The sequence below is a fragment of the Coffea arabica genome, chromosome 2e (assembly GCF_036785885.1).
Source record: "Coffea arabica cultivar ET-39 chromosome 2e, Coffea Arabica ET-39 HiFi, whole genome shotgun sequence".
NCBI lineage: Eukaryota > Viridiplantae > Streptophyta > Magnoliopsida > Gentianales > Rubiaceae > Coffea > Coffea arabica.
The window spans coordinates 1,527,605-1,551,371 of NC_092313.1; the positions used below are offsets into that span (position 1 = coordinate 1,527,605).

General features: G+C 36.8%; 3 protein-coding genes across 8 annotated transcripts; 1 reads left to right on the forward strand and 2 right to left on the reverse strand.

The window, feature by feature from the left end:
- Positions 1-136: 136 nt before the first annotated feature.
- Positions 137-2,256, reverse strand: LOC113729223 (transcription factor SPEECHLESS-like). The gene is made up of 3 exons (XM_027253546.2): positions 1,788-2,256; positions 906-1,412; positions 137-322 (listed from the first exon to the last, which is right to left on the reverse strand). Exons 1-3 carry the CDS (start codon positions 2,229-2,231, stop codon positions 257-259), a joined length of 1,017 nt encoding a protein of 338 aa, XP_027109347.1. The 5' UTR covers positions 2,232-2,256; the 3' UTR covers positions 137-256.
- A 7,542-nt stretch (positions 2,257-9,798) lies between these two features.
- On the reverse strand, positions 9,799-14,054 carry LOC113729960 (dihydrofolate synthetase). Its single transcript, XM_027254330.2, has 10 exons — positions 13,513-14,054; positions 12,987-13,084; positions 12,719-12,869; positions 12,462-12,524; positions 12,059-12,220; positions 11,183-11,374; positions 10,919-11,018; positions 10,532-10,663; positions 10,282-10,413; positions 9,799-10,190 (listed from the first exon to the last, which is right to left on the reverse strand). Exons 1-10 carry the CDS (start codon positions 13,801-13,803, stop codon positions 9,847-9,849), a joined length of 1,665 nt encoding a protein of 554 aa, XP_027110131.1. The 5' UTR covers positions 13,804-14,054; the 3' UTR covers positions 9,799-9,846.
- Positions 14,055-15,337: 1,283 nt separating this feature from the next.
- LOC113729961 (uncharacterized) lies at positions 15,338-18,919 on the forward strand. Of its 6 annotated transcripts, XM_072078037.1 has the most exons (4): positions 15,339-15,517; positions 15,617-15,740; positions 15,908-17,721; positions 18,412-18,919. In XM_072078037.1, the coding sequence occupies exons 3-4, from the start codon at positions 16,028-16,030 to the stop codon at positions 18,602-18,604; spliced, it is 1,887 nt and encodes a 628-aa protein (XP_071934138.1). In that variant the 5' UTR covers positions 15,339-15,517; positions 15,617-15,740; positions 15,908-16,027; the 3' UTR covers positions 18,605-18,919. The 6 variants fall into 6 exon arrangements, with proteins under 6 accessions (XP_071934139.1, XP_071934138.1, XP_027110132.1 ...); XM_027254331.2 differs by having other exon boundaries at positions 15,339-15,740; XM_072078034.1 differs by having other exon boundaries at positions 15,617-17,721.
- The last annotated feature ends 4,848 nt before the right edge of the window (positions 18,920-23,767 follow it).

Consider the following 23,767-nt stretch of genomic DNA (forward strand, 5'->3'; position numbering starts at 1 on the left):
AAGAGACAAATTAAGCTAGAGAGATACTAGTACAACTAACGAGCAGCAATCCACTAGAAAATATTAGAAGTCAAAGTTGATCAGCCAGTTGCTCTATGTCAACCGCATATGTTTCAATTATATATGTATCTTTTATTGAGAGAGATCCAGAGAGCATAACTGTGTTAGAGTTACTGAACGAAATGCAGCAAGACAATTAACCTTCTGTTAAACGCTGAAGGAGGACTGCTACCCGGAGGATTTGGGGGAATCTTAATTAGCAAAATGTTTGCTGAATTTGTTGAGCCAATTCCTCCGCGCTAAGTTGGCACTCAATTCCAATCTGTGAAGAAGAAAGATGAAAGGAACGCGTACGATCACATCAGTCAAGCGAGTAACATTTGTTGGCAACAAAATGCTTGTAGTAATTATGGCCCCTACCCAATTCAATAAAAATTTACTGATGGAAATTAAGGACTGCAATGGTTTTTAAATTCAGTTTTAAGGACCATTCAATAAATTGCATAAACATTTATAGCATAACGTTACACAAAAAGGACCATTCGTGATTTACTGATAGAAAGATAAGATTCTTTGTTGAATTGGAAAAAGTAATTTCTGGTAAAGCTTAAAAGATTACTTTGACAGTCAGTACATGTATTCACCCTCGCCATGTACCGTCAAGGATTAGAAGCTAGAACCCCAAGTGCAATCTCATGCCAAAAAACAAGAAAAAAGAATCCCAAAGACAGCTGCTTCTTTAATCCCGACGAGCTGAACAACCACAAAAATCTTGGTTCCACTTTTCCAATATTGGAATATTAACCAAGGTCTAACAACTTTTTAATCTACAGCAAAAGAATATTACGTAAAAGGTAAACAGATGCATGATAAATAGCACCAGGGTTCAGTGTTTGCAGACCTACCTTAATGGTGAAAGAATTAATCATGGTTTGATCAGTAGCGCTCATTTCCACCTGGAGGATTTCGAGGGAGAGGTCTTCAATAGCAGAGACTATCTTAACCACTTGGCCCGGTAAACGTGGGGACAAGGTCTTTAGGAGGACATTTGGGCCAGAGAACTTCACCTCCACTTCGGCAATTGCCGATTTGGAATTTGCAACCAGCTCATTAACACTGTCAACAGTGGAGGAGGTACTGGAAGAGCATGGAGATGGTAAACCATGCTGCTGCAACCTTGGCTTGTAGGGGCTGCTGGGTTGTGGTGTTCTTGGGCTTATGGGCAAGCTTAATCTGGGGCTTAATGGTGGCTTTCTAGGGCTCAGCGGCGATGACCGTGGACTAGAAACAAGTCTAGGACTTAAAACCTCGCTGTAAACTTTTCGTTGCTTCTTGGCCTCGAGGGATTGTAGAACCTGCTGCAGCTCGTTGATGTAATCCACAACCCCACCTATGATTGACGCTTGGTCACCCTACAGTATGCACACAACAATAACATATAACCAATGAATAAAATACTTCAGAATATCAACTTTCTTGAGCCCTCCAAAAATTAGACGCACGCATCATACTGGAAAGCTGCCTTGAAGAAGGAAGTACCAGCCTCCTGGACATGCATGCATATGTGGGATGTGTAATACGATTGCCAAAAATGAACTACATTAATTGGGATAAGAAGCTCAAATCTGGAGAAATTATTGTGATCAAATGAATGAAAAAGAAAAGAACTCACTTAGTCTTGATCTTTATAATTTAACAATAAAAGTAGTACTACTTAGTTTGTCAAGGAAAAAAATATAGAGGAAAGGATAGTAGTAGTACTATCACTTACTAAGAGAAGCATTTACCCTTTTGACATAAAAGCAAGGCATCAAAGAACGCAAGACGGTTAAGTGCTCGTTCATCTGCTTCCTCCGATTCCTCTCCACTGTTATATGGGACATCCTTTGCAGTCCATCTATGTTGGCTTCCTCAGAAGAAGCCGTTGCTGTTGGCTCTACTGTGAGCTTCCGCCTCTTGCTCTTTTGCGAAGTTTCGAGCTCATTCTCGGACTCCTGTAGAGCACTTGAAGATGTGGATTTCTGGGAAACCAACCTGGTGCTGCCCGTCTCCTGATCCCCACGATCTTTCGGGTTCGAACCGCCTGCAGCTTCATCCAGTGGGGTCATCTCATTAAATTCCGAAACCCCTTCCAGAGCCTCAAGAACACTAAAGATATCATCAGGAGAAGTTGGACCAGCCAAGTTGGTTTCGTCGAACTCAAAAAGCTCAGACAAATTTTCTCCATCCATTTCGAAAACGCCCCCCAGAAAAACAGCCTTGTTAGGCGCGGGTGACTCAACTCGAAGACGGCGCTGAATGCTAGAACGCAGCAGCTACGGCAGGCAAAACTTTAAATTTAAAAAAAAAAACAGAAGAAGAAGGTAGTGACGATGCTTTTGTTGTCAAGATCATGAAAAGGCAATTTATTAATATAGTAATAGAGTTGAACGTACTGAATGGGACTAAACTATCACCATCAGCACTCACTAGCCTTCATGTGGGCCTGCTAGGAGCTGGCTGGTTACGGATTGTGTAGACGATGATGTTCCTAAATCTGATGTCCCTTCTCCTTCGAAGTTCGAAATGGAGGAGCAAAGAAACTGGAAGAGACAAGGGAAGCAGCAGCAGCAGCAGCAAGGGGCACTGACACTCAGGGTTAGAATTGAAGCAGACTGCACGATGGGAAAGGATTAGAGAGCCGTTAGACTTGCAGTCTAATGGGTATTTCCCAAAACGAAATTGTGAGGCCTGATGGGGAATGAATAAGATGGGGTTTATAAAACCCGATTTAATGTGCACAGGGAAAAAAAAGGTTTGCCTACCTGACTGCTAGAACTGGGTGAGAAGGTATTTAATGTTAGTTTTTCGGGTGAGGCGAAATTAAAACAAAAAAAAAAGGATCTAAAATGGAATAGGAGTAATAAATATGACTTTGTACATTTAAACATCAAATTAAAGTATGAAATACTAACCGGTGTCCATTGAGCATCCATTGAAAAATTTTATGAAAAATATAAGAAAAATATTTAGATAGATTGCAAAAGTCCATTTTCTCCTTCTTCTTTTTTTCTATCCCTTCTATCTGATAAATCCCACACAAGATATCTCTCAATATATAATACTGAAGCAAGAATGATATGCATTGTTTGAAACTTTTCAATGCGCCACTATCCAGCAATAGAAATTTAAGAGGACAAAAAAAAATGGTTAATCGCAAAGTATATGGTACAAATGCCAAATTCTTCACAACAATTGTAGGCAGTGATATTTGATGAGAAATTCTATGGTACTTTTAAAGTACCATTCCTTTCGTTTAAAATTCTCTGTCTCGAAATTACCTTTTATTTCGTCCGTTCCATGTTTATATTAGCTGTCACGTGTATTGATGCATTCATAATAGGTTTGTTTGAATCATGAATGCATCAATACAGACGATAGCTATATAATACTGGACAGAAGATAATTTCGGAACAAAAGATTTGAAGTGCATTCCTTTAATATCTATTTTTGAACGATGATAGTAGTTTAAATTTTAAAATTTTGATTATTACAATCTAAAGATGAAAAATACTTATTTCACCATTCATAGAGAATTTAACTTGAGTGAATGATACCCAAAAGTGATGTTAGAATCTCTCGATTATTGGATATCCTTGCATTAAATTGTTTGACGTTTTAAATGTAGCTAAATGCAAAAACTCTCTCCAGTAGTGATCAGTTTTTTTTTTTTTTTTTCAAAATTTGAAATAAATCTAATCATAATAACCAAGTTTTACTGCAGAAAATGGTTAAGACAATTGGTACCACAACCTTTTTTTTTTGGGTAAATGTACCCAACCTTTGAGAAGCTATTCAAATTTAGCCAATAGCATGATCACATGCTGGACCTTCAGGACTTGAGCACATAAAACCCCGACAGACGTAGGGGATGTATATCTACCTTGTAGGATGTATATCTACCTTGAACCTTCGTTCTCATCAAATGATACTTTCATATCACGATGACGGATTACGTCGAACAAGAATCTTTCCCTCTACATGTTTGAATATCTTGTCACATACAAACCTAAGCTAACAAGAATCTTTTGGGCAGCCGCGGAGCCAGAAAAAAATTTCAATAGCGGCAAAAGCAATTCTAAAATTTTTATCTACTCTTTTTCTAGTTTTTTTCTTTAAAAAATATTCACCAACAAGTACAAATGATTCATATATTCCATGAAAAACAATAATTCATAAACTAAACTATTTACAATTGTTCATGACGAGTTTTCATAATTTGATAACGGTTTACAATTTTTTCATTTTGAACTTCACGAAATACATTTTTCTTAATGTAAATAACTAAACAATCATTCATCCAAGTGTTTTTCATTTTATTTCGTAACCGATTCTTCACTATATTCATAACTAAAAAAGCCCTTTCTATGATAGTTATAGCAACAGACAAAATTAAAACCAACTTTAGGAGCATATAAATCAATGGATACACAAAATTTTAAGAGATACACTTAAAATTATATCAAAATTCTATGGATACTACATAAATTCAAGAAAGCAGTGGCGCCCGTGCCTTCAGTGCCCCCAGCCTGCTTTTGGATACGCTGTCCAATCCCATTTGTACGGAAAATGAATTATAGATTACCTCGAAAAGGAATGTACGTCTAACGCCGTTGGCATTTTGTAACTCCCTAAATGCAAATTTTTATATTTCGCAATGGTTTAATTTCTACTCATATGAAGCCTATAACTGGTTTCTTTCTTTTTTTTTTTCCCTTTTTTGTTCCAAGGAGGCCAAACAATCAAACAAGCAGAATTATCATAGTGATAGTTTTTGGGTACAAGTTTATGTTGGATTCGAGAGCTGACAAAAGTATCCTATCCCAATGTGTATACTGTATAGCTAGTTAGCTACTACTGCATGAAGAACTTCAAAACTGCAACTCATGATGGCTGTGGAGAAGACTGTCATTAAACTTTAAAGAAGAAACAAGAAGAGGAAGCGGACGGCGATACGTCGGCATTTAAAAAGAGAGATGCATGTCTTGGCACTTAAACACAGACCAACGCCAAACAGTGAGAGATAACTGCATCTGAACTGAACGTACGTGGGAGCTGGAAGAACTAATATTTAATCTTGAAGCCATGGACCTGACGGAACATATATATATATATATATATATATATATATATATATATATTTATTCAATTTGGCAATGGTCATGAAGTTGTACGATGCAAGGTTAAATGTCGCTTCTTCCAACGAGGATTTAGTTTGCAGAGGATGCCCGAGAGGCAGGGGTTGCAGGAAGCGCAGTCATCAATCCATATATAACCCAACATATAGATTGGTATATGATCCCAATGAGCAGCTTTAGCCCTTTATGTGGACCTGAAGAGCGGCAGTTTTAAGAGGCGCTAAACCCTACATAGGTTTGATTATTGAACCTCAAATGCGTGCATGTTCCTATCTCTGAGAAATGGGAATTACGCTAAGAAAAGTTCAAGTTCATATATATATATATATATATATATATTCCTACAAGAACTCAACAATTAATGTTATTTTCTTCTTTAAACTTTGGTTGGATGAGTGGTTAACATGATGACAGGAAACCATGATACGATACTTTTAAATGCAATGCGACAAAATGCCAAGCATGCTTCAAATTCATTTTAGTGTGTGTGTGTGTGTGTACTAGTACAATACTGAAAGGGAAGTAAATGGACATGAAGAAGGCAGATGAAGGAGATGAGAACGGGGTACTGGGAAAAATCTGCAACTTGTCTCCTACTACTGCTAGCATACTATTACTAACAACTTTTAAGAGAGAGAGAGAGGGTGTGTGTGTGTGTGTGTGTTTTCTGAAGGAAGGTAAGAATGCAGCAGCAGGGTTGGCCTTGAATGCGCAGACACGGCATCTCCGTGCCTCGCATGATTTGCAATTTAATTTGAGGATCAAGTGGGTGGGTTCGATGCATTATGTGCTTCACTCCACATACATACAAATACAAAAACTAGAATGTGTGTAAGGCTGCTGCAGAGATATAAAGAGTGAGGAGGAGGAGGAGAGGAGTAATTGCATATGTCTGTCTGCAGGGGGAGTGCATTGCTTTTTGTGAAGGAAGCAGAGGGCTTCTGATTTTATGATGAACACAACTCACCAGCTCCCTAATGAATCCAATTTTTGTCTATGAACAATCCTTTTTCACATTTACCATCCTCAACCAACTCTCTCTGACACCCCCAACATGCGCAGACCAAAATGTTTTCCCAATCACTTCAAATTATTATCAGATTCGCTCCCTAACTACTCGAGCAATTAAATCGCACCACCATTTATTCCTATGGTGAAGTGCAAGACAGTGTCACCAACCTTCCTTTTTCAAAAAAGGCCTTAAAAAAAAACCTTTTTCAAAAAAGCAAATGATATAGCCTCCTCCTCCTGCGAGTAGTTCGACTGGTTCGATAACCTGATATTTATCAGTAGGTTTCGTGGTCGACTCCGTGTACTACATTACTGTGTGTATTCTTGGGACAAAACTCTACACGGCCTTAGAGTCGAAAGGAAAGGTTGGGATACCTTTAAGCGCAAAAAACAAAAAAAAAAAAGAAGCAATGATATATATCACGAGAGAGAGAGAGAGCGAGCAAATTATATTACAGGTAACATCACACTAAGACGTCTACTTAGGATGTGATACATCGGCGATAAAATTAATTGAAAAGATATTACATGTATCACCAGATAAAAGTTTAGCGGGAGACGAAGACATTCGTTTTTTCACTCCTAAGCTTGAGAATCATTTTCATGGATGGATTTGACGAACTCTAAATATTGTTCATTCATCGAAGCTAAGCTGTTACACTGAGTATTATTTAACTCTTTATGCATAAAGTTGGTATTTTTAAGAAAGTTTACAAAACTTCGATGAAAGTTCCTCCCATTTCTCTCCGGCTTTTGGAGAGAATTTTTTGTTTCATCCAATCTATGCTTCCATATCTTTTCTTTTTCTTCAAATTTAATTAAAACTCCCAAACAAGGAAAACTTTTTAAGTTTCTCTTGTTTTCTTTCCAAACTTGAACTCTCAGCTTAGGCCGAAGACTTTTGTTGCTATCCTATTCAAAAATAGAAAAATATTTCGAATTCTAACAACACTCGTCGGTCCCTGCGTGTATATATTTGCTTCGCATGTTCTAGAAGGATCATTATTGCCGGTGTACCATAGACTATTAGTAGTGTTCCGTAATCATGCATCCGTCCCTAATGATATCATCATCAGTAAGTTATCTTCCCACCTTTAATTCTCCTCTGGACTTTGGATTTTACGCATTATGCAACCACATATTTTTCTCGTGAGCTCATCAGTCGTTGCATCAATTTATTACTATCAATATTATTTTCTTCTGAAAAACATCAGAAAATAAGTCATGCACAAAAAAAAAAATCAGGAGGAGCAATGCTCCAAATTAAGATCATTCAAAGGTGTTTTAGCCAGATTGTGAGAAGGGGCAAATGTTGAATTTCAAATTTAAATTTTGCATAATTGGCGTTCATTTGACGTTATTGAGAGTGTATAGATTATCAGTGTAGGAAAGATTAATCCAATAAAAAAGATTAAATCTTATATCCCGTTAAATTCACGAAAACAAGATTACTTTGACTTAATTTAGTTATTCTCTACATGAATAATTAGCAAACATGAGTGCCAATCATTAATGATATTGCTCGGTGCCAATTTCTTTCTTTTTTTTTAAATTTTGTTTAGAAAACAAGAACGGGCTTTATTAATGAGATCGCGGGGACACCATTTATTTGACAAAACTCAACGAATTCTGCAAGATTGCACCGATTTTGCAGAATCAGTGCCAAAGGGTGTGGCCGTGCTGTATTAACTACGTAGCCTGTTTCCACGGGACATTGCATATTTGATTAATTACTCCACTCCGTATACGCGATTCAGTAGATTGACTACTTACGTTACGTACACTTGTTTAACCAGCCATGCACATACGAATAACGAATCCAAGGCATTCAAAATGAAAACTCGATCGGAATCTAGTGCGCGCAATTGATTAAAGCCCAATTGTCCTCTGTAGTCTGGACACCATATGCAATTAAGGAAGAATGTAGGACAAATTTTCAAGCCAAAGATGAATTCAATACGTGGGTCCTTCATACTTCATTCATTTCCTTCTGAAACACCATTCAATTCGACCACGAAACCTATGAATTAGTGTTGAGTACTGTGGCACCAAGCATTGGTTCTTCTTCTTTTTCCTTTTTTTTTTTTTTTTTGCTTTTTCAGTGCCTGCAATAGCATTTAACGATAATTAATCTTGTTGAATCTTCCTCTCACCTCACGCTACCTGCTAGGAAATTGGCTTAATTTCTTTTAGGTAGGTTTCTTGTTTTGTGTAGAAGTAATTAGTATTCTAATTGATTTTAGTTACTTGAAGTAGTAGGTAAGAAATTTCCTATTTTGTTTAGGATTAGAAGTTATTTCTTATTCTATACAAGTTTAGAAATTAGATTTGGTTTCCTGTTGTTATTTGAGCTTTTGGTTAGATAATGTTCTCTATAAATAGGTGGGTTGACATACTACACAAAGACACGCAAGGGTGACATGTAGCCTTATACATGGGTGGTGAGAGAGGGTTTTTGGGAGATGAGATGTGGTATACAAGAGTTGGGTTTGGTTTCAAGTTATATTCTTGAATAGAGTTTTCCTCTCAGAATAAAGAACAGGTTTCTCTTTGTGGACGTAGGCTCAATGGTGTAGCCGAATCACGTTAAATATTGTGTGTCGTTTATCTTTCATGCTTATGACTTGTTTGTTATTAAATCGTTGAATACTTGATATCTTAATAGTTATTTATTCCGCGCTTGGATCCCAGCACTGCCAACTCCTTTAGAAATACATGGCAGATCAGTTAGCATTAACGAACAACCATTCCTTGCATATTTGCATCGTGGAATTTGTAGAAGTCACCGAGGACCCACCATCAATTGGTTTGATTGCCCAATCGATTTGATGTCCCATTTTTGGAGGTCAAGTCCCAATCCTGACGTATAACGGTTGGGAGGTGGCTGTGGATGTTGGCCCTTTTGGGTCTTGGTGCAGCGCCCCGGCCCTCCCTTTCGTTATTCCTCCGTTTTTCTTCATTATTCAAGGCACCAAATAAATTCAGATATTATTGTTTAGCACATCCGAAGCCCGACCATGCTGCTTCCGGCTGTTAAATTTTTGGCCCTCTTAAAACACTTTCGACAGAAAGGAAAGGTTTTCGGGAAAAGCTGTGAATGGGATGGTCTTGAAAACTATGCACGACTCTCCTCGTACGTAGTTGCAGGCCTGCAATGCGATATTTTGTTACTATTTGCTATTGTTTATATATATGTATGTATATATATATTGATGAGTCGTACGCAATCAATGGCGTCTTCTAATTTCATATGTACCTGTACTAATAAAAAAAGAAAAAAGAGAACGCGAATTTGGAAGGGTAGAATGTTACCGTTCTTCTTGGAAAAAAAGAATGAAAGGTAAAATCAGTAGGATAATTTGCATTTTTTCAAAAAATTTTTTTTTTTTTATTGATAGCGACTGAAGAGGAAGCGAGGTGGTTGGCAAATGTAAATTTAAGCCAACTGCATATGTTTCTTATTTTAGGAATTTCTGAAACTTTATGGTCCCCAAGGAAAGGAAAAGATTCTCTTTCTTTTCCAATTTTTTTTTTTTTTTGGGTGTTCGCTCTATAATTTGTTTCGTTTTTTCTTTGAAAACAAAAACGTTTGGCAAGAAAGATACACAGATAACACAAAGTCAGTCAGTTATTCATGATTCATGACAAATAAATGTCTTTATCCCTGTCGAGAGCCCAGCACGGCTGCTACAATATGCAGAGATCCAGTAACTACAATGACTCCAGTTTGACATCCAGAACCAGGCCCAAGCATCTGACCTCCAGCTTTGATAGAGGCCATTAAGGATCCCTCAGCAAATAATATGGCCTGGCGTTCTGATCTCTCAGCGTGATTAAGATTTAGATCCTTAACCTCAGGTTCATTAACGTAATCCCGAATATCAATTCCCAGCTCCCTTGATGCTTGGGTCCAAGAGCCTCGTAATGAGGATGCTGATGCTGTTCGAGATTTTTCTCCAGCAATGCTGGCTTCAGCAAAAAACACAGCCTCCAGATATCTAGCTGCGAAGTAGAAGACAGAAAAGGCATATATGAGGGGAAGCACATCCAACTGTTGAGCGGTTAGTTTTCCCTATTCCAGATGTAGTCAAACCTGAAAGCAGTTCTTTTGCAAAACCCAAATGATCTTTGTCATTTGCCATGGCAACAACTAGAACTAATCTTGCTTTCGGAAATGCCATCTCGATGGTGTTGGCTAAAGCTCTAGCAGATTCCTTGGTGTGAGCTGAAAACGATAAGGCAGCACAGCACCATCATCATAATCCTCAACAGAAAAATTTTAAAATCATAACAGCTTTACAAAGAAATATTTGCAAAATAAAGTGAAGACTTCACAAACCAACCTCCATCGAGCAGTATGGTTGCTCCTGATAGTCCTAACCTCTCAGCTTCATTTTGTATCAAAATTTGGCTTCTTCCAATCAAAAATGCATTTTCTAGACCAGCACGAATAGATTCATCTGATAATTCCCATCCTAGAATCACAAAACAAGAAATGCGAAGAGAAATGATTGGAAAAATGAGCATATGCAATCATGAAAAGCCTGTAACAAATAAGATAATATTGTCTAAAGAATCAGCTTGCGACATTGCAAGACTTAAATACTCAAATTTTAAATCTTAGAATGGACGTGATCCTATTATGTTTTCTATTAGAAGCTCTGAAGTCTCAATGATTATGTTACTTTTGAAACAAGTGGGTCATTTCAATTACATTCATTGTTTCTCACCTTGACCACGAAGACATAGTGCGGCACAAGTGGCAGTTGAAGCGTTTTTAAGTTGGTGACGACCAAGCATGGATAGCTTAACATTGAATAATTCAATAAACTGCACAATTGGAGCAATGAGCAGATAAAATGCACAATTACCACGAAGAAGTAGATCAGATGCTAGAGCACAATGATTGATGAGTCACATAAAGCAGCTAAGGAAAGGCAAGTGAGACTTAAAAACGAGTAATCAAATGAATGCAAAACTAGTAACTTATATACCAACTGAAGATCTTTCTCAATCTGAAGCACCAAGTCACAATATTGGAAAGGTCTGCCGCTCATTCTGTCAAGGCTTTTGAGAGTACTTCTATTTCCAGTATCAGATGCTGACACAACAGGAGAAGACATGGAGCATGCTTTATCACGAAGAATACGCTCAATATGTGGAAGGAATGGCCCACCTAGAACCAACTGAGATTTCCCCATAATCAGAACTCAGGTGTCATAACTAATCGCGATGCAAAAGGTAACAGGAAAACATATTCAAGCAAGTACAACACTAACTTATGATTGAAAACCATAACTGAGATTTCCCCATAATCAGAACTCAGGTGTCATAACTAATCGTGATGCAAAAGGTAACAGGAAAACATATTCAAGCAAGCACAACACTAACTTATGATCGAAAACCAGAAGGCAAAAGTTTATAATGGACAGGAAAAAGTTTCCTCTATCATACTACAGTTACTATGAAAGTATAAACCACCTTAGAAAAACAATGTTCACCGAACAACTGATCTTGTATTGAAAATTTACAACCAAACAAGGAAAAAGAACATCTCTTACAATATGTTAGGCAACTCAGGTTGCAAAACTATTTAGGTGGTCTATCCACATAATGAGTCCCAGTTCTTAACTATCTGCTATAGAGTTTACCTTACTCTTCTTAAACCAAAACACAAACTTTACAAGCTTCAAAACAGCAATGCAGTGCTTCCATTACAAGAAACCACTTACTCCACAACAAATGCTTAACCAAAGAATATTGTGAGAATGGTATAGTCACCTAATGCAACTCAAGTTCATGAGTGTAAATCTGGTAAAGTCCACTGCTAAACTAGCATACAGAAGGAATGTGTAGAAGAACCACCTAACTGGTCGCCCATCTTTAATAATTCCTGATTTTGCAACTGCAATACTTTCCAAGGAACCTCCAAGTGCATCCAGATGTTCCTCACCAATTGATGTTATGATTGAAGCAGCAAGAGCAGACCTTGGAATTACATTAGTTGCATCACGTGCTCCACCTAGTCCCGCCTATGTGATAGATGAAAGGGGGGAAAAAAGTTAATACCAGTTCAAACAAGAGCCAGAAGCATTTTATTTGAAGATCACTTTGAAGAAGAGACAGGTGGAAAGGGAAATTAACAACCTGTGAAATGGTTAAGATTTCCAAAAAAACAATTCCGAAATAGAGATAGTATTTGGGACAAAAAGAAAGAGGCATGGAAAAAAAGTAAAGACTCCAAAACATAGGAGTCAAAATAAAGTCGGATACCTCAATAACTGCGATATCAACACTCTCTCTCGCAAATAGGCTGTATGCCACAGCAGTGAGAACCTGACCAAAAGACAGAATAAACACACAGCCAACAGAAATTGGAGTACACAACACAGAAACTCATGGAAAGATCAAGACTGAAATATAAACTCAGGCACCAACTTCAAAATTGCCTAACTGCTCGAATGCCTAAAAAGACATAATCACTCTTCAAATGGTCAACTAAAAGAAAGGTGTTGTACACAAGCTCATACTTCAAAATGACTAAGACAACCATTTTCAAGTTCTATTGCTTTTTCAAGAACCATCCTCAAACTTTGGAAATGATGATTCAATGTCTTTGCAGGTATAGGGTCTCCTGATGCACCCAGTGTTATGCGTTCCCTGATAGTTCGTATATGTGGACTGTTCAAAGAAACAATGACTCGTCAAATCCAGAATTCTGAGAGACAGAATGGATATCTGTTCATCTTAATCAGAATGCTAACGTTAGGAAGAAGGGGAAAAAGGGATGAACCGCACCTAGTATAGCAACCGACTGAATACCCTTGTGCCCGTAAAATGCTGGAGAGGAAAGCAGCCGTTGACCCTTTTCCCTTTGTCCCAGCAACGTGAACAGCCTGTTTTACATATCAAGCCAATCAAAATTCTAGCATGGTACAAATTAGTGGACGTTCAAAAGGTGCTGTAAGGAAAAATTAGTAGTGCAAAGAAACAAGTATCCTCCGCAACAGCTAAAAACTACTAACACAAAGTATCCGTAGTCCATCAAAGTATCCAATCAGCAGATGTAAAGCTTGCAAAGGCAGAATTTTTCGCATTCGCCAATAATTTCAAGAATTTCAAAAAGAAACAAATCAAAACGTCGTATATTTTGATAATGATAGAGCATTACGGAATATAATTTGGGGGGGTTTTTTTTGTATACCAAATTATATTGATACCTAAACAAAGCAAAAAGAGCGGATAACAGAAGCTAGCAGCTGTTCAGCAAGAAAAAGAGTTCAAGGAATTAAAAGAAGGATGGTAAAGGGAGGAGAAAACAGACCTTAAAATTGCACTGAGGATTACCCAGAAGTTGCATTAGCCGCCTCATCCTTCCAAGATCGAACCCATCATCAGAGTCAGTTCCTGCGCCTTTAGGGACACCAGCCTTTTCATAGTTCTTGAGGTTGTCAATAAAATCTATAAACTCCTTCAGTTCTGGTTCCTCTGAGAAAATACACATGGGTTGCGTCTGATCTAAATTGTAGGAATGCTTGAGAAATTGAACGGCTGGAGAAGCTGGGATTTGTCTGTGAATTGTGCTTAATCTATGAAATAACCCAACAGATTTCATCTTCTTTGTTCAGCTTGCTTCGTGTTCTAGTGCTCTTTGCTCCAGGCTTTTCTCTTCTTCTTCTTTTTTTTTTTTCAAAGAGTTATTTTTAGGGCTTTAAGGAGTAACGATCTGAACCCAAATACTACTACACAAGCTAAAAGGAAGCCCCACAGCCCTCAGGTAATCTCCTTTCGAAGTACCACAGAGTACTTCTTGGTATCTAAGCTAGGAAAATACACTTGCTTGCTATGATTATACGGAGGAAAATGTTATTCGCACTCACTCTCATTTTTATTAATTATACTCTTATTATTATTTTAATTATATAATTTTTATTTATAGACTATATGATAAAATAAATAAAAATTATTAATTATACTCTCACTGTTGTTTTGATTATATAATTTTTATTTATAAATTATATGATAAAATAAATGATAGAATATAAATAATAAAAAATACAATGGAAATAACATTTTTCGTATATAAAACCAACAATTAATAAAAAAAAAATTGTAATCGGTTAATCATGGTACTTGAGTTTTGCGCATAAAAGAAATGACATGTGTATAACTAGTTATCTCCTTTTTTCTATCTTAATTAAATAACCAACAAATTTCCAAAAGTTTCGAAATACTTTAAACCTACTAAGTGCACTTTTTTTGTGTGTGCTTTGGGTTTTGGGGGGGGGGGGGGGGAACTATGAGTTTTAAAATCATAAAAATGAACTTGCACACCCTATTATGTATTTTGAAAAAAAAAACACTCAAAAGGTGTGAAAAGAAACTAAACAAGGTCATGATTTAAAAAAAAATTGTGAATAACCTACTAAATCGAGTGTGCTTTAATAGGAGTTAATTTGAGATATTATTTGCAAAAATTACTATTGCATTTTTTATAATATGATATATGTAAAATAAAAACATATGTTACAAAATATATTTGTAATACAAATAAATAATTTTTTTTATATATAAATGCTATCCAAACACTTGCCAACTTTTGAATAAGACGAATCAAATATGTGTGTTTGGACAGGAGATTATTTGTCCAAATTTATTTGCTTACATCAGCATTACAATTTCTAATACACCTTTTTATCATTCTAATTACCTTCTTATCTCATATACATCACATCACAAAAAGTGCTACAGTAATTATTTCAAATAATCTCCTATCCAAACACGATATTTCTATTCCAATTTTTGCCTCTTTTTCTTCTGTTGAATCAAACTTTTCTACTTGTAAAATATGAGAAAGTCGTACATGAATATTCTACCAGGTATTCAAGAAATATTTTGTGTTTGTATAGTAAATTATTTGAGATAATTTTGTAAAAAAATATTGTAATATTTTTTTGATGTGATGCATGTGAGATAAAAAGATGATTGAAAAATATATTGATGATACAAACAAATTAGTATATTTAAATAAAATGAAAATAATATATAACACACTGACGCGTTCATTTTTAGATTACGTTCAAAATTTAATCAATACAAAGGGTTTTTTTTTTTTCTTTTTTGATTGGGGTACTGAATTTCAACGGATAGCCAATATTTTTGTCGCCAACTGGTGTGGATTATACTAGTAAAACATTTTACTCTTGGTGATAATTGAAATTCCCACTTTCACTTTAGCAATTTAGCCCTAGCAATTATTCCCCGCTGCTGCTCCTCCAGTCCTCCAGTCCTCCCCCTCCCTTACCCTGTAAGTAATTCAGTCTTCTAAGGTACGCCTTTTTTTTATGTTTTTTTTTGTTTTTTAAAGTTTATCTGTTTTCTTGCCAATAAATTCGTTCCTAATGCGCAAGTTGCTGCCTGGCTTTTAGTATGAAACTGTAATATGAGTTACAGAGACAGAAACAGAATTGACTGGCAAAACGATTTTAAACACTAATGCAGAAGCAAACTTCGGACTAGCTTGCCCTTCTCCGGCCGTCCGCCCCCTCCCCTGTATGTCTCCTTTTTTTTTATCTGTCTTGGACGGGTTCTTGGTTTTAATATCTTATTCTACTTAGTAGGGCATGTTTGCTTGTGGGTTCCATGTGCTTGGATTTTTAGTCAAAGGGTTTTTAGTTTTGTGTACAAACTAGAGTAAGTAGTAGTTTTTTGGAAACCAGGGTTATATGGAATCAGGGTCTGGTCCTGAAAGTAGTTACTAATAGACAACGTATCAAAAGGAGGTTGTGATCCAGACATAAAGAAGATGATGCATATAGGCGAAATACTACCCACGGCTGATGCTGGGGGTTAAATTAGAAGTAATGGAAAACAAAGAAAACAATCATGATACTTCGTCTGTAAAGAGAGAATTAGAGTGCTGCAGTAACTGTTGGGGATGGGAAAAGAAGTTCAAGCAGGCAGAAGAGAGGCTCGTGGCGTTGATGTCCCAGTTTGAGAAGAAGATAAGTGAGCTTGAATCTCTGGAGGGAAAGCACAGTGCACTACAACTCGAAAAGCTTGTGACAGAAGATGAGGTTCAATCTTTGAGGAAAAGAAACCAAGAGCTTGAGGAGAAAGTTGCTTGTTCCTCGAATGGTAAGAGGTCTATGGATGGAGTGGAAAAGGGGGTAGAAGGTTTTGTTGATTTAATGGAAGATGCAGGGGCTGACAAGGTTGTGGATTTGATGATTGAGAATCAGGTTTTGCTTTGTGAGAAGAAGAAGGCTGAAAGTGAGGTTGAAGTTTGGAAAGTAAAGTGCAGAGAATTGGAGTCCCAGGTATTGGAGTTGGAAGAGCGTTTGACCTCTGTAGAGGGGGAAGGTAACTTGAATGGAACAGCCAAAGTAGGCATGGCATCACCTGGAGCATGCATGGAAGAGATTACTGGAGCAAAAGGGTTTCCAGGTGGAGTCAATGGTGCTGCCACTCCTAGAGCTGATGCATTTTGTACAAATTTAACACATGTAGACGAAGGAAACAGAGGCATTCCTTTTGAAAATCGTATGGGATCTGGTAGTCGAGCAAGGAAGCAGTTAGTTTTTGGAGACGAAGGGAGCCCCAGTAAGAAGATCGCTCCTACAACACCAGGTGGTGTTAGACCTTCTTCCCTTGGTATTATTGACATCAGTGACAGTGAGGCTGAAGAAAATGTCTCTTATTTGAGTACTCTTGATTTGCACACAAGTAAAAAGGCCTGCGAATCAACTGATTATGGAGGAGCGATTACTCTGGATAAAAAGCAGTTCCCTTGTACAAAGAATTTGGCTAGTGCTATTGACCAAACTAATGATGATGATGTGTCTTGCCAAGTTGGAATTGCCCCCTTTATGTCAACTTCTAAAAGGAAAAGAGCTGCCAAAATAGTTGCTAGTGACAGCGAAACTGATACGGATGATTGCTTGCCTATTAGTAGGCTAAGGACAAATTCTAGGATGGCTACTGCTTCCCCAGACAAACAGGGGGAACCTGCAGTTAGGCGGCGCTTGGTGACGTTGAGAAATTTGAAAGAGAAAGGCACTTCAAAGAAAAGCTCGCCTAGAATTTCAAAGAGAATCCGGACTGAGCGACTTTGTGGAATACCAACAAATATGATTTCATCAGATGATGAAGAAGAAGAGAATGAGTCAGACGGTGAAGAAGATGACTTTATTGTACATGACTCTGAGTCAGAAGGAGGCAGTGCTTCTAAAGATCCTAAAGATGATGACAACTGTGATGGTTTATTGTCTGGTGGTGATTTTTCTGGTAAATCAGATGATGCATCTGATGACAGTCTTGACTATAAAGCTATCATAGCCACCATTGGAAGGCACAAAGATCATAAAGTGAAGTGGGAATTCCAGGCAGATATGCAAGCTGCTTTTGGTAAGGACATTCAGCTCTGTATGAAGGCTGTCTGTGCTCTTTATCGCCAGCAAACCTCTGAGGAAAAGTTTCATAAAGCAACAATAGTGCGTAATGAAAGAGGATTTAACCAGTGTGATGCACGCAGGTATGCAATATGTCAATCTCAAGATATGAATTGCTCATGCTTTAGGAATTTTTCACTCTCAATATGCACATTTTTTGTTCCTAATGTACATTACAGACGTGCGAATGTAAATATGCATAATGTGTTTGCTGTTATATATACACACCCGGGCAGATACAGAGCTTGCATTTGGGTGTTAAATTGTACAAAGATAGTAAGTTGGGGAGCCACCTGATAGATAATATATATTGGTCATCTTTTCATCCTGGGAGGGTGCAGGTGTTGAGACATTTAGCTGTCTATGTATCTATCTAGGAAACTTTGTTATGAATCTTAAAATGAATCTATTGCATGTATTTGGTTTCTGGTTCTTGAGTGTGCTTCTTTTGCATGCTGGCATGTATTTGCAAAGTAAATTTTTTGCAATAAAAGGTTCTTATATATTTTGTGCTTATTAGCAGTCACTGTGCTAAGGTCTACCAAAAGAAACAAACTAGAGCCCCTGCCACAAGGAGTGCTTCTTACTGATTGAAAATGTAAATGCTGATGTGTTCTCGTCATCTTTGCTAAAATTTCTAATTGCCTTGAATTTGATGCTACAGGATCCCTTGAGATCTACAGCACGTCAATATTGAGTTATATAGTTTATTTGATGAATGAAGAAGAATGATAGGTTGTATAGATTGCAATAAGCTGTTTACGACTTTGTAGGGGTACGTCATTGGGTGAATTTCTTACTGACGGGGATCCACAAGGTGACCTGGTGAAATCTGTAGAAGAATTGGAAGCACGTGATCCAAAATGGCTCGAACAATGTAGAACGCTGGCAACACGTTATGCTAAACAATTGTATGAGATATATCAGAGCAACGAGGATCCTCTTTGGACGGCCTTAAATGGCTGAGATAAAGGCGTTTAAAGTTGTGCATAAGCATCAAATGTTTTAGACGATAGGGAATTGGAGGCAAAACTACTTTTTGAGGTATCCTATGTCTTGTCAGCTGTTTTGTAAATGTTTTATCCTGTTTCGTTTTGCATATGTTCTGCAGATTCTCATGGTTTGCTGCATGTGATTAGACTAGAAAGTGTTTTTTCTCTTCTCTGACGTATTATCTTGATGAGTTACAGAATACCCTGACTGTAGTGCGTAGTACTAACTGCAGAAAATGTACTATCGGCCACTGGGGTTCTAAAAACTTTTTATAGTTCTTTGTGGCAACTTTTTGCATCTCTGGCAGCTGATTCCTGAACTAATATACATGGGTGACGAATCTTATATTTGCAACATGGATAGGTGGATGCATTCTAGGCATGACCTTTGTTACTGTACTATTACGCCTTTGTGTTCCCTTGGCTTCATTTGCACTTTTACTCGAGGAATAATTGCCCTTGTGCCAATAACCATCTCACCAAGGATATAGATTTCCAGGAGAGGTTCGGTTGGTCACTTCTACATCTATGAGCGATGCTCCGGTTCGCAATAAGCCGAAGCCTTTTTAATGGTACATTCATATTTCACCCCTTGAGTGGACTGTCATGGACCTTGTAAGAAGGCATACCTATATTATCCAGAGTGTTTTTAATTCTATTTCTACTATCCTTGCACATTCACTGAAGAGTACAGACCTTTAGTACTTGCCGTATGAGCTCTAACGTATTGTGGTTTCTCTGTAGATTGGTTGGGTATCAAGATTTGGTGTGCTTTTAGGTAATTGAACTTCAATGTTTAGCTATTTAATCTTTACTGCCGAGTTTGCGAGATGAGATTTGAGCAGAAAAGAAAAGAAGGGAAGAGAGGGGTAGCATCTCCCACGTTTGACAGTTTTAAGTGAAATAGGAAGGAAGAGAATCTAACAGATTTGGAAGGAAGAAGAGGCAGCTACAGTTTAAAAAAATTTTCGGCCCAAATCGGGCAGAAAGCAAAGTAAAGGCTGCAAAAAATTTTTAAATTACCCATTCTATCCTTAAAAAACTATTGAATAAATATTTATTGATCAATGTATCCAAAATCACCTCCTTTCTTTCGTAAAACTTCCAAACAACATTAAAATCTCTTCTCTTCTTTTCTTATTCTTTCTTTTTTCTCCTAACTTAACCTTTGTCTTCTTTTCTTTTCTATCCTCAACTCACAAACTAGCTACACAGGTTTGCTTGCATCGACATCTATGATCTAACTATCTAAGAAATGCTTTGTTGATTTGCTAGTCAAAGACGTTAGGCTTCCTCTCTGGCCGCGCCACAATTATCGTTGGCGGCTGTATAACAGTGATAAACACCTATCACACCCAACCCCCAACCCCCAGCTGAAAAAAAAAAAGATAGTGATTGATTCGCAGCTGACAAGTAAGGGGTTCAAAATAGATGATTGGATATATTTGAGTGGGACATAATTGGGTAATCGATATAATAGGCTCAACCTATTTATGTCCTATTTAAATGAATGGATCTCATTTATATCCATTTAATAAATGGATATGGATATATCCAATTATCCATTTATGAGTTACTAAAAATTTCACTTATTTTTTTTTTTTTGTATTTTATTGTTATTAGATTGGTAAGAAATTCAAATTTATTTGCTTAATATTCATTAAAAGTTGAGTTTAAATGCATAATTGGGTATAAATGGGTGAACCGAGTGAATCCACTATCCACCAATTAAATGGATTTAATTGGCTACCTCTTTAGACCCATTAAAAATTAATGGATGAATTTTAACAAGTTATTAGTGAGCGAATTTGGACGGGTCAAAATAGTTGGATTGTAATTGATACCTCGATTTTGACGTGTGAATTCAACTTTGGGTGGGAAATAGAGGAGGTGGGGAGGGTTTAAAAATAAAAAAATAATAATAATAGTTTAGCTAAATACTTCATTTTGGTTTAGGATCATGAACTGCATATCAGTTGTTGGAAGAAGGATCTAAATGTATATGGGCATATGACCCAATTTTTCGCTTGTCTACTAATAGAAGCGTTGTTTTGGACGAAATTAAGAAATAACTTGTCACGTGCAAAATTATATAAGATTCTTCTAATAGAAACACATTCTCTTGCACAATTTTATTTGTTAGTATCATAAACACATTTTTCAACTATTTTTTTTTTATCTCACATAAATCAGATCAAACAAATGTTGTAATATCTTTTTAAAATATTATCTCAAATAATCTCCTGTCTAAACACACTCAATGCTTTTGCGTGGACTAGTGATCTTTCAGTGATTACCCATTTGATCAAGGGACAGCAATAAGATTCTTGAAAGCTTAAACCTCTAATTAATCGGTTAAAAACAGAAGGTTCCAAAAAGTGGGAAAAAAAAAAAGACAAAGAAAGGAAAACATGACAGAGTGGCACTCAATAACAACGCAGCATCAAGTGCTGTAATTCAAAGCGCCACCCAAATTTTGTAAAAAAAAAAAAAAAAAAAACAAAGAAAGAAAGAATGAAGTTAGGAAATATACAAACAACAATAAACTTATAAAGAAAAGAAATAAAAATTCAATGGAGTTGTCTCAAATATTTGAAAGAGGGGTGGATGGGATAAAAAAAATCAAAAAAAAAACAAAACAAAAGAAAAGGAAAAATTCAAATAACGGTCACATGGGAAAGTGCGGTCCAGTGCACGCACTGCAATTGCGGGGGGCGTGGGTCCCACAACGGGAATGGAAGGGTGATGGACATCGTTAATCGTTATGCGTTATGCGAATTTGGGGGCTGGCCGCCTTCCTCTCTCAAGTCTCAACCTCTGCGCTGTCTTATATATACTTTGGGGAATCTCATTCGGATGAAGTAATTGAAGCCGTAAATCCCTGGAAGGAAACATATAGCCATATACATTGTTCCTGTCACCGCTTTCTTGTCTCCCATACTCTGCGGCTGCGGCTCCTCCTCCCCCTCCCTCAACCAAAGGCGCAGCCGCTGTTCGCAGAGGAACGGGTGTAAAGAAATCCAATATTCTTCTGTTCGCATCGCACAGGAACGGAAACCAATATTCTTTCGGAGACAAAACTACTCTACCCAACAATGGAGGTGGTGTCAAGGGCTTCAATTGCATTGGTGGCTGTCATCTGCCTCGTCTTAGCCACTGCTTTCCCCACCGCCGCTGCCATGGCTAATGCCCCTGCTCCTGCTCCCACCAGCAGCGACGGTACAGATTCTTTAACCCCATCCAACATTTTACTTACCTTTAATCCCTCCTCAGCAACACTAGTAATATATTCAATAAATGTATTAATGGTTTTTTTAAAAAAAATTAATTAATTTTGGCAGGTACAGCGATAGATCAGGGGATAGCCTACTTTCTGATGCTGCTGGCATTAGCGTTGACATACATCATTCACTAAATAATCTTTGACGTGCTTCTTCATCAATTATCATCTTTATCACGGCCTTCATTCAAAATCACTTGTACAAAATCTGAAGGAAGAGGGAAAGCAAATGGAAGAAGCAAATATCCAATTTTCAACCAAATTCAACATTGATTTTTGATGGCACATTAGACAGAAGAGGCAACATTCATTCAAAAATTTGGACTCGGATGATGATTTTTATTTTATTTTGTTTATCCTTTATCATTTTCCAGAGTAGCCAGATTTTTTTTTAATCGGGTTTTTGGTCTGTATAGTTTCTTCGTAGTCTTCTTTTCTTTTTTTATTTGATTTCTGGGATTGTTTTTTTTTTCCAAATTTTATCGGGTCTTTCAATTTTTTGTTTAATTAGAAGAGTATATTTACTTAATTTTTTTTCCTCTTTTGTTAGGGACCAGCAGTAGTACGGACCTTTTATTTATTTATTACTATTATTTTTCCATATTTTTGGGTTTCGCATCCATCAATTGACATAATAGTTTTGTGGCCAAGAAGCGTTGGAGTTGGAGGAAATATGAACATTCCCATGTTGAGCTAAGAGAAAAAGGATTCAGACTTTGTCAGACAAATTTACAGATATCTTCAAGCCAAAAAGTACATATATTTTGATTCCAAAAAGAAGAAAAATTTGTTGCATGTCGAATATTTCACTTAACGGTTGATGATTTAGCTAAATTCTTCTGCCTCTGCTTCTCAGCTGGCTTTAAAATTTTGGTCAAACAACAAAAGATAAATGAAGGGAACCGTACAAATTTTCTTCTTCCATCGTACTCCGAGCACAACAAATTCGCTCATGTACCAAGAGCACATTATTAGAACAATGTCGCCAATAACTAGTTTGGCCATTCACCAAAAATTTAATGGGGCAAAAAAAAAAAAGAAACCTAGCCCGCTATTTTCTTTACCCTTCTCTTGCCACACATGAGAAACAAATAATTTTCATTACTCTTCCGCCTATTTGATGCGCTGGTTAGGTGATGGATTTTAGCAGTATTCTTTAGTTCCATAGATGTTCATAGTGCTCTCATGGTTGATGTATTGTGTTCGAAATTTAAGTTAGGTTGCCAACCATTCACCATTTTATTAAAGAGTAAATATTATATGTATTGATAATATGTACACAACCGTTAGACGAATGTTGTATCAGTAAAACTTACTGCTAGTTTAGATTACAATTTTCCAAAGAAAAATTACTACATTTTCTGTAGACATATTTTTCAATTATCTTTTTATCCCATGTATATCAAATCGTTACAATATTTTTTCTATAAAAAATACAATCCAAACAAAGCCTTAGATTTGAAATTCAAATTCAATATACGTAATATTCATTTAAACATAATAATGTATGCAGCGTTCATAGAATATTAATCCTTTATTAAATCAATTAATCTTTCCTGCAGTAACAATACATACACTGTTAATGTTGGATGAATGACAACTGTATAAAATTTGAATTTAAATTTAAAATTTAATTTTTACATATATGTCATGGATCTAATGATAATAGTATACGTACTATTAGTGTATATAAAATTTACTCTTATTAAATATTACTAGTTTATTTAAGTTGTAAGCATGCTATCCACAACTCAATGGGCTGGAAGGAGACCAAAAAAGTCCTCTATCCCGAACCACATTCGTTTTGGCTCTTGCTTACAATCCCCAATCAATCAGTAAGCATTTTCCTTTTGGCAC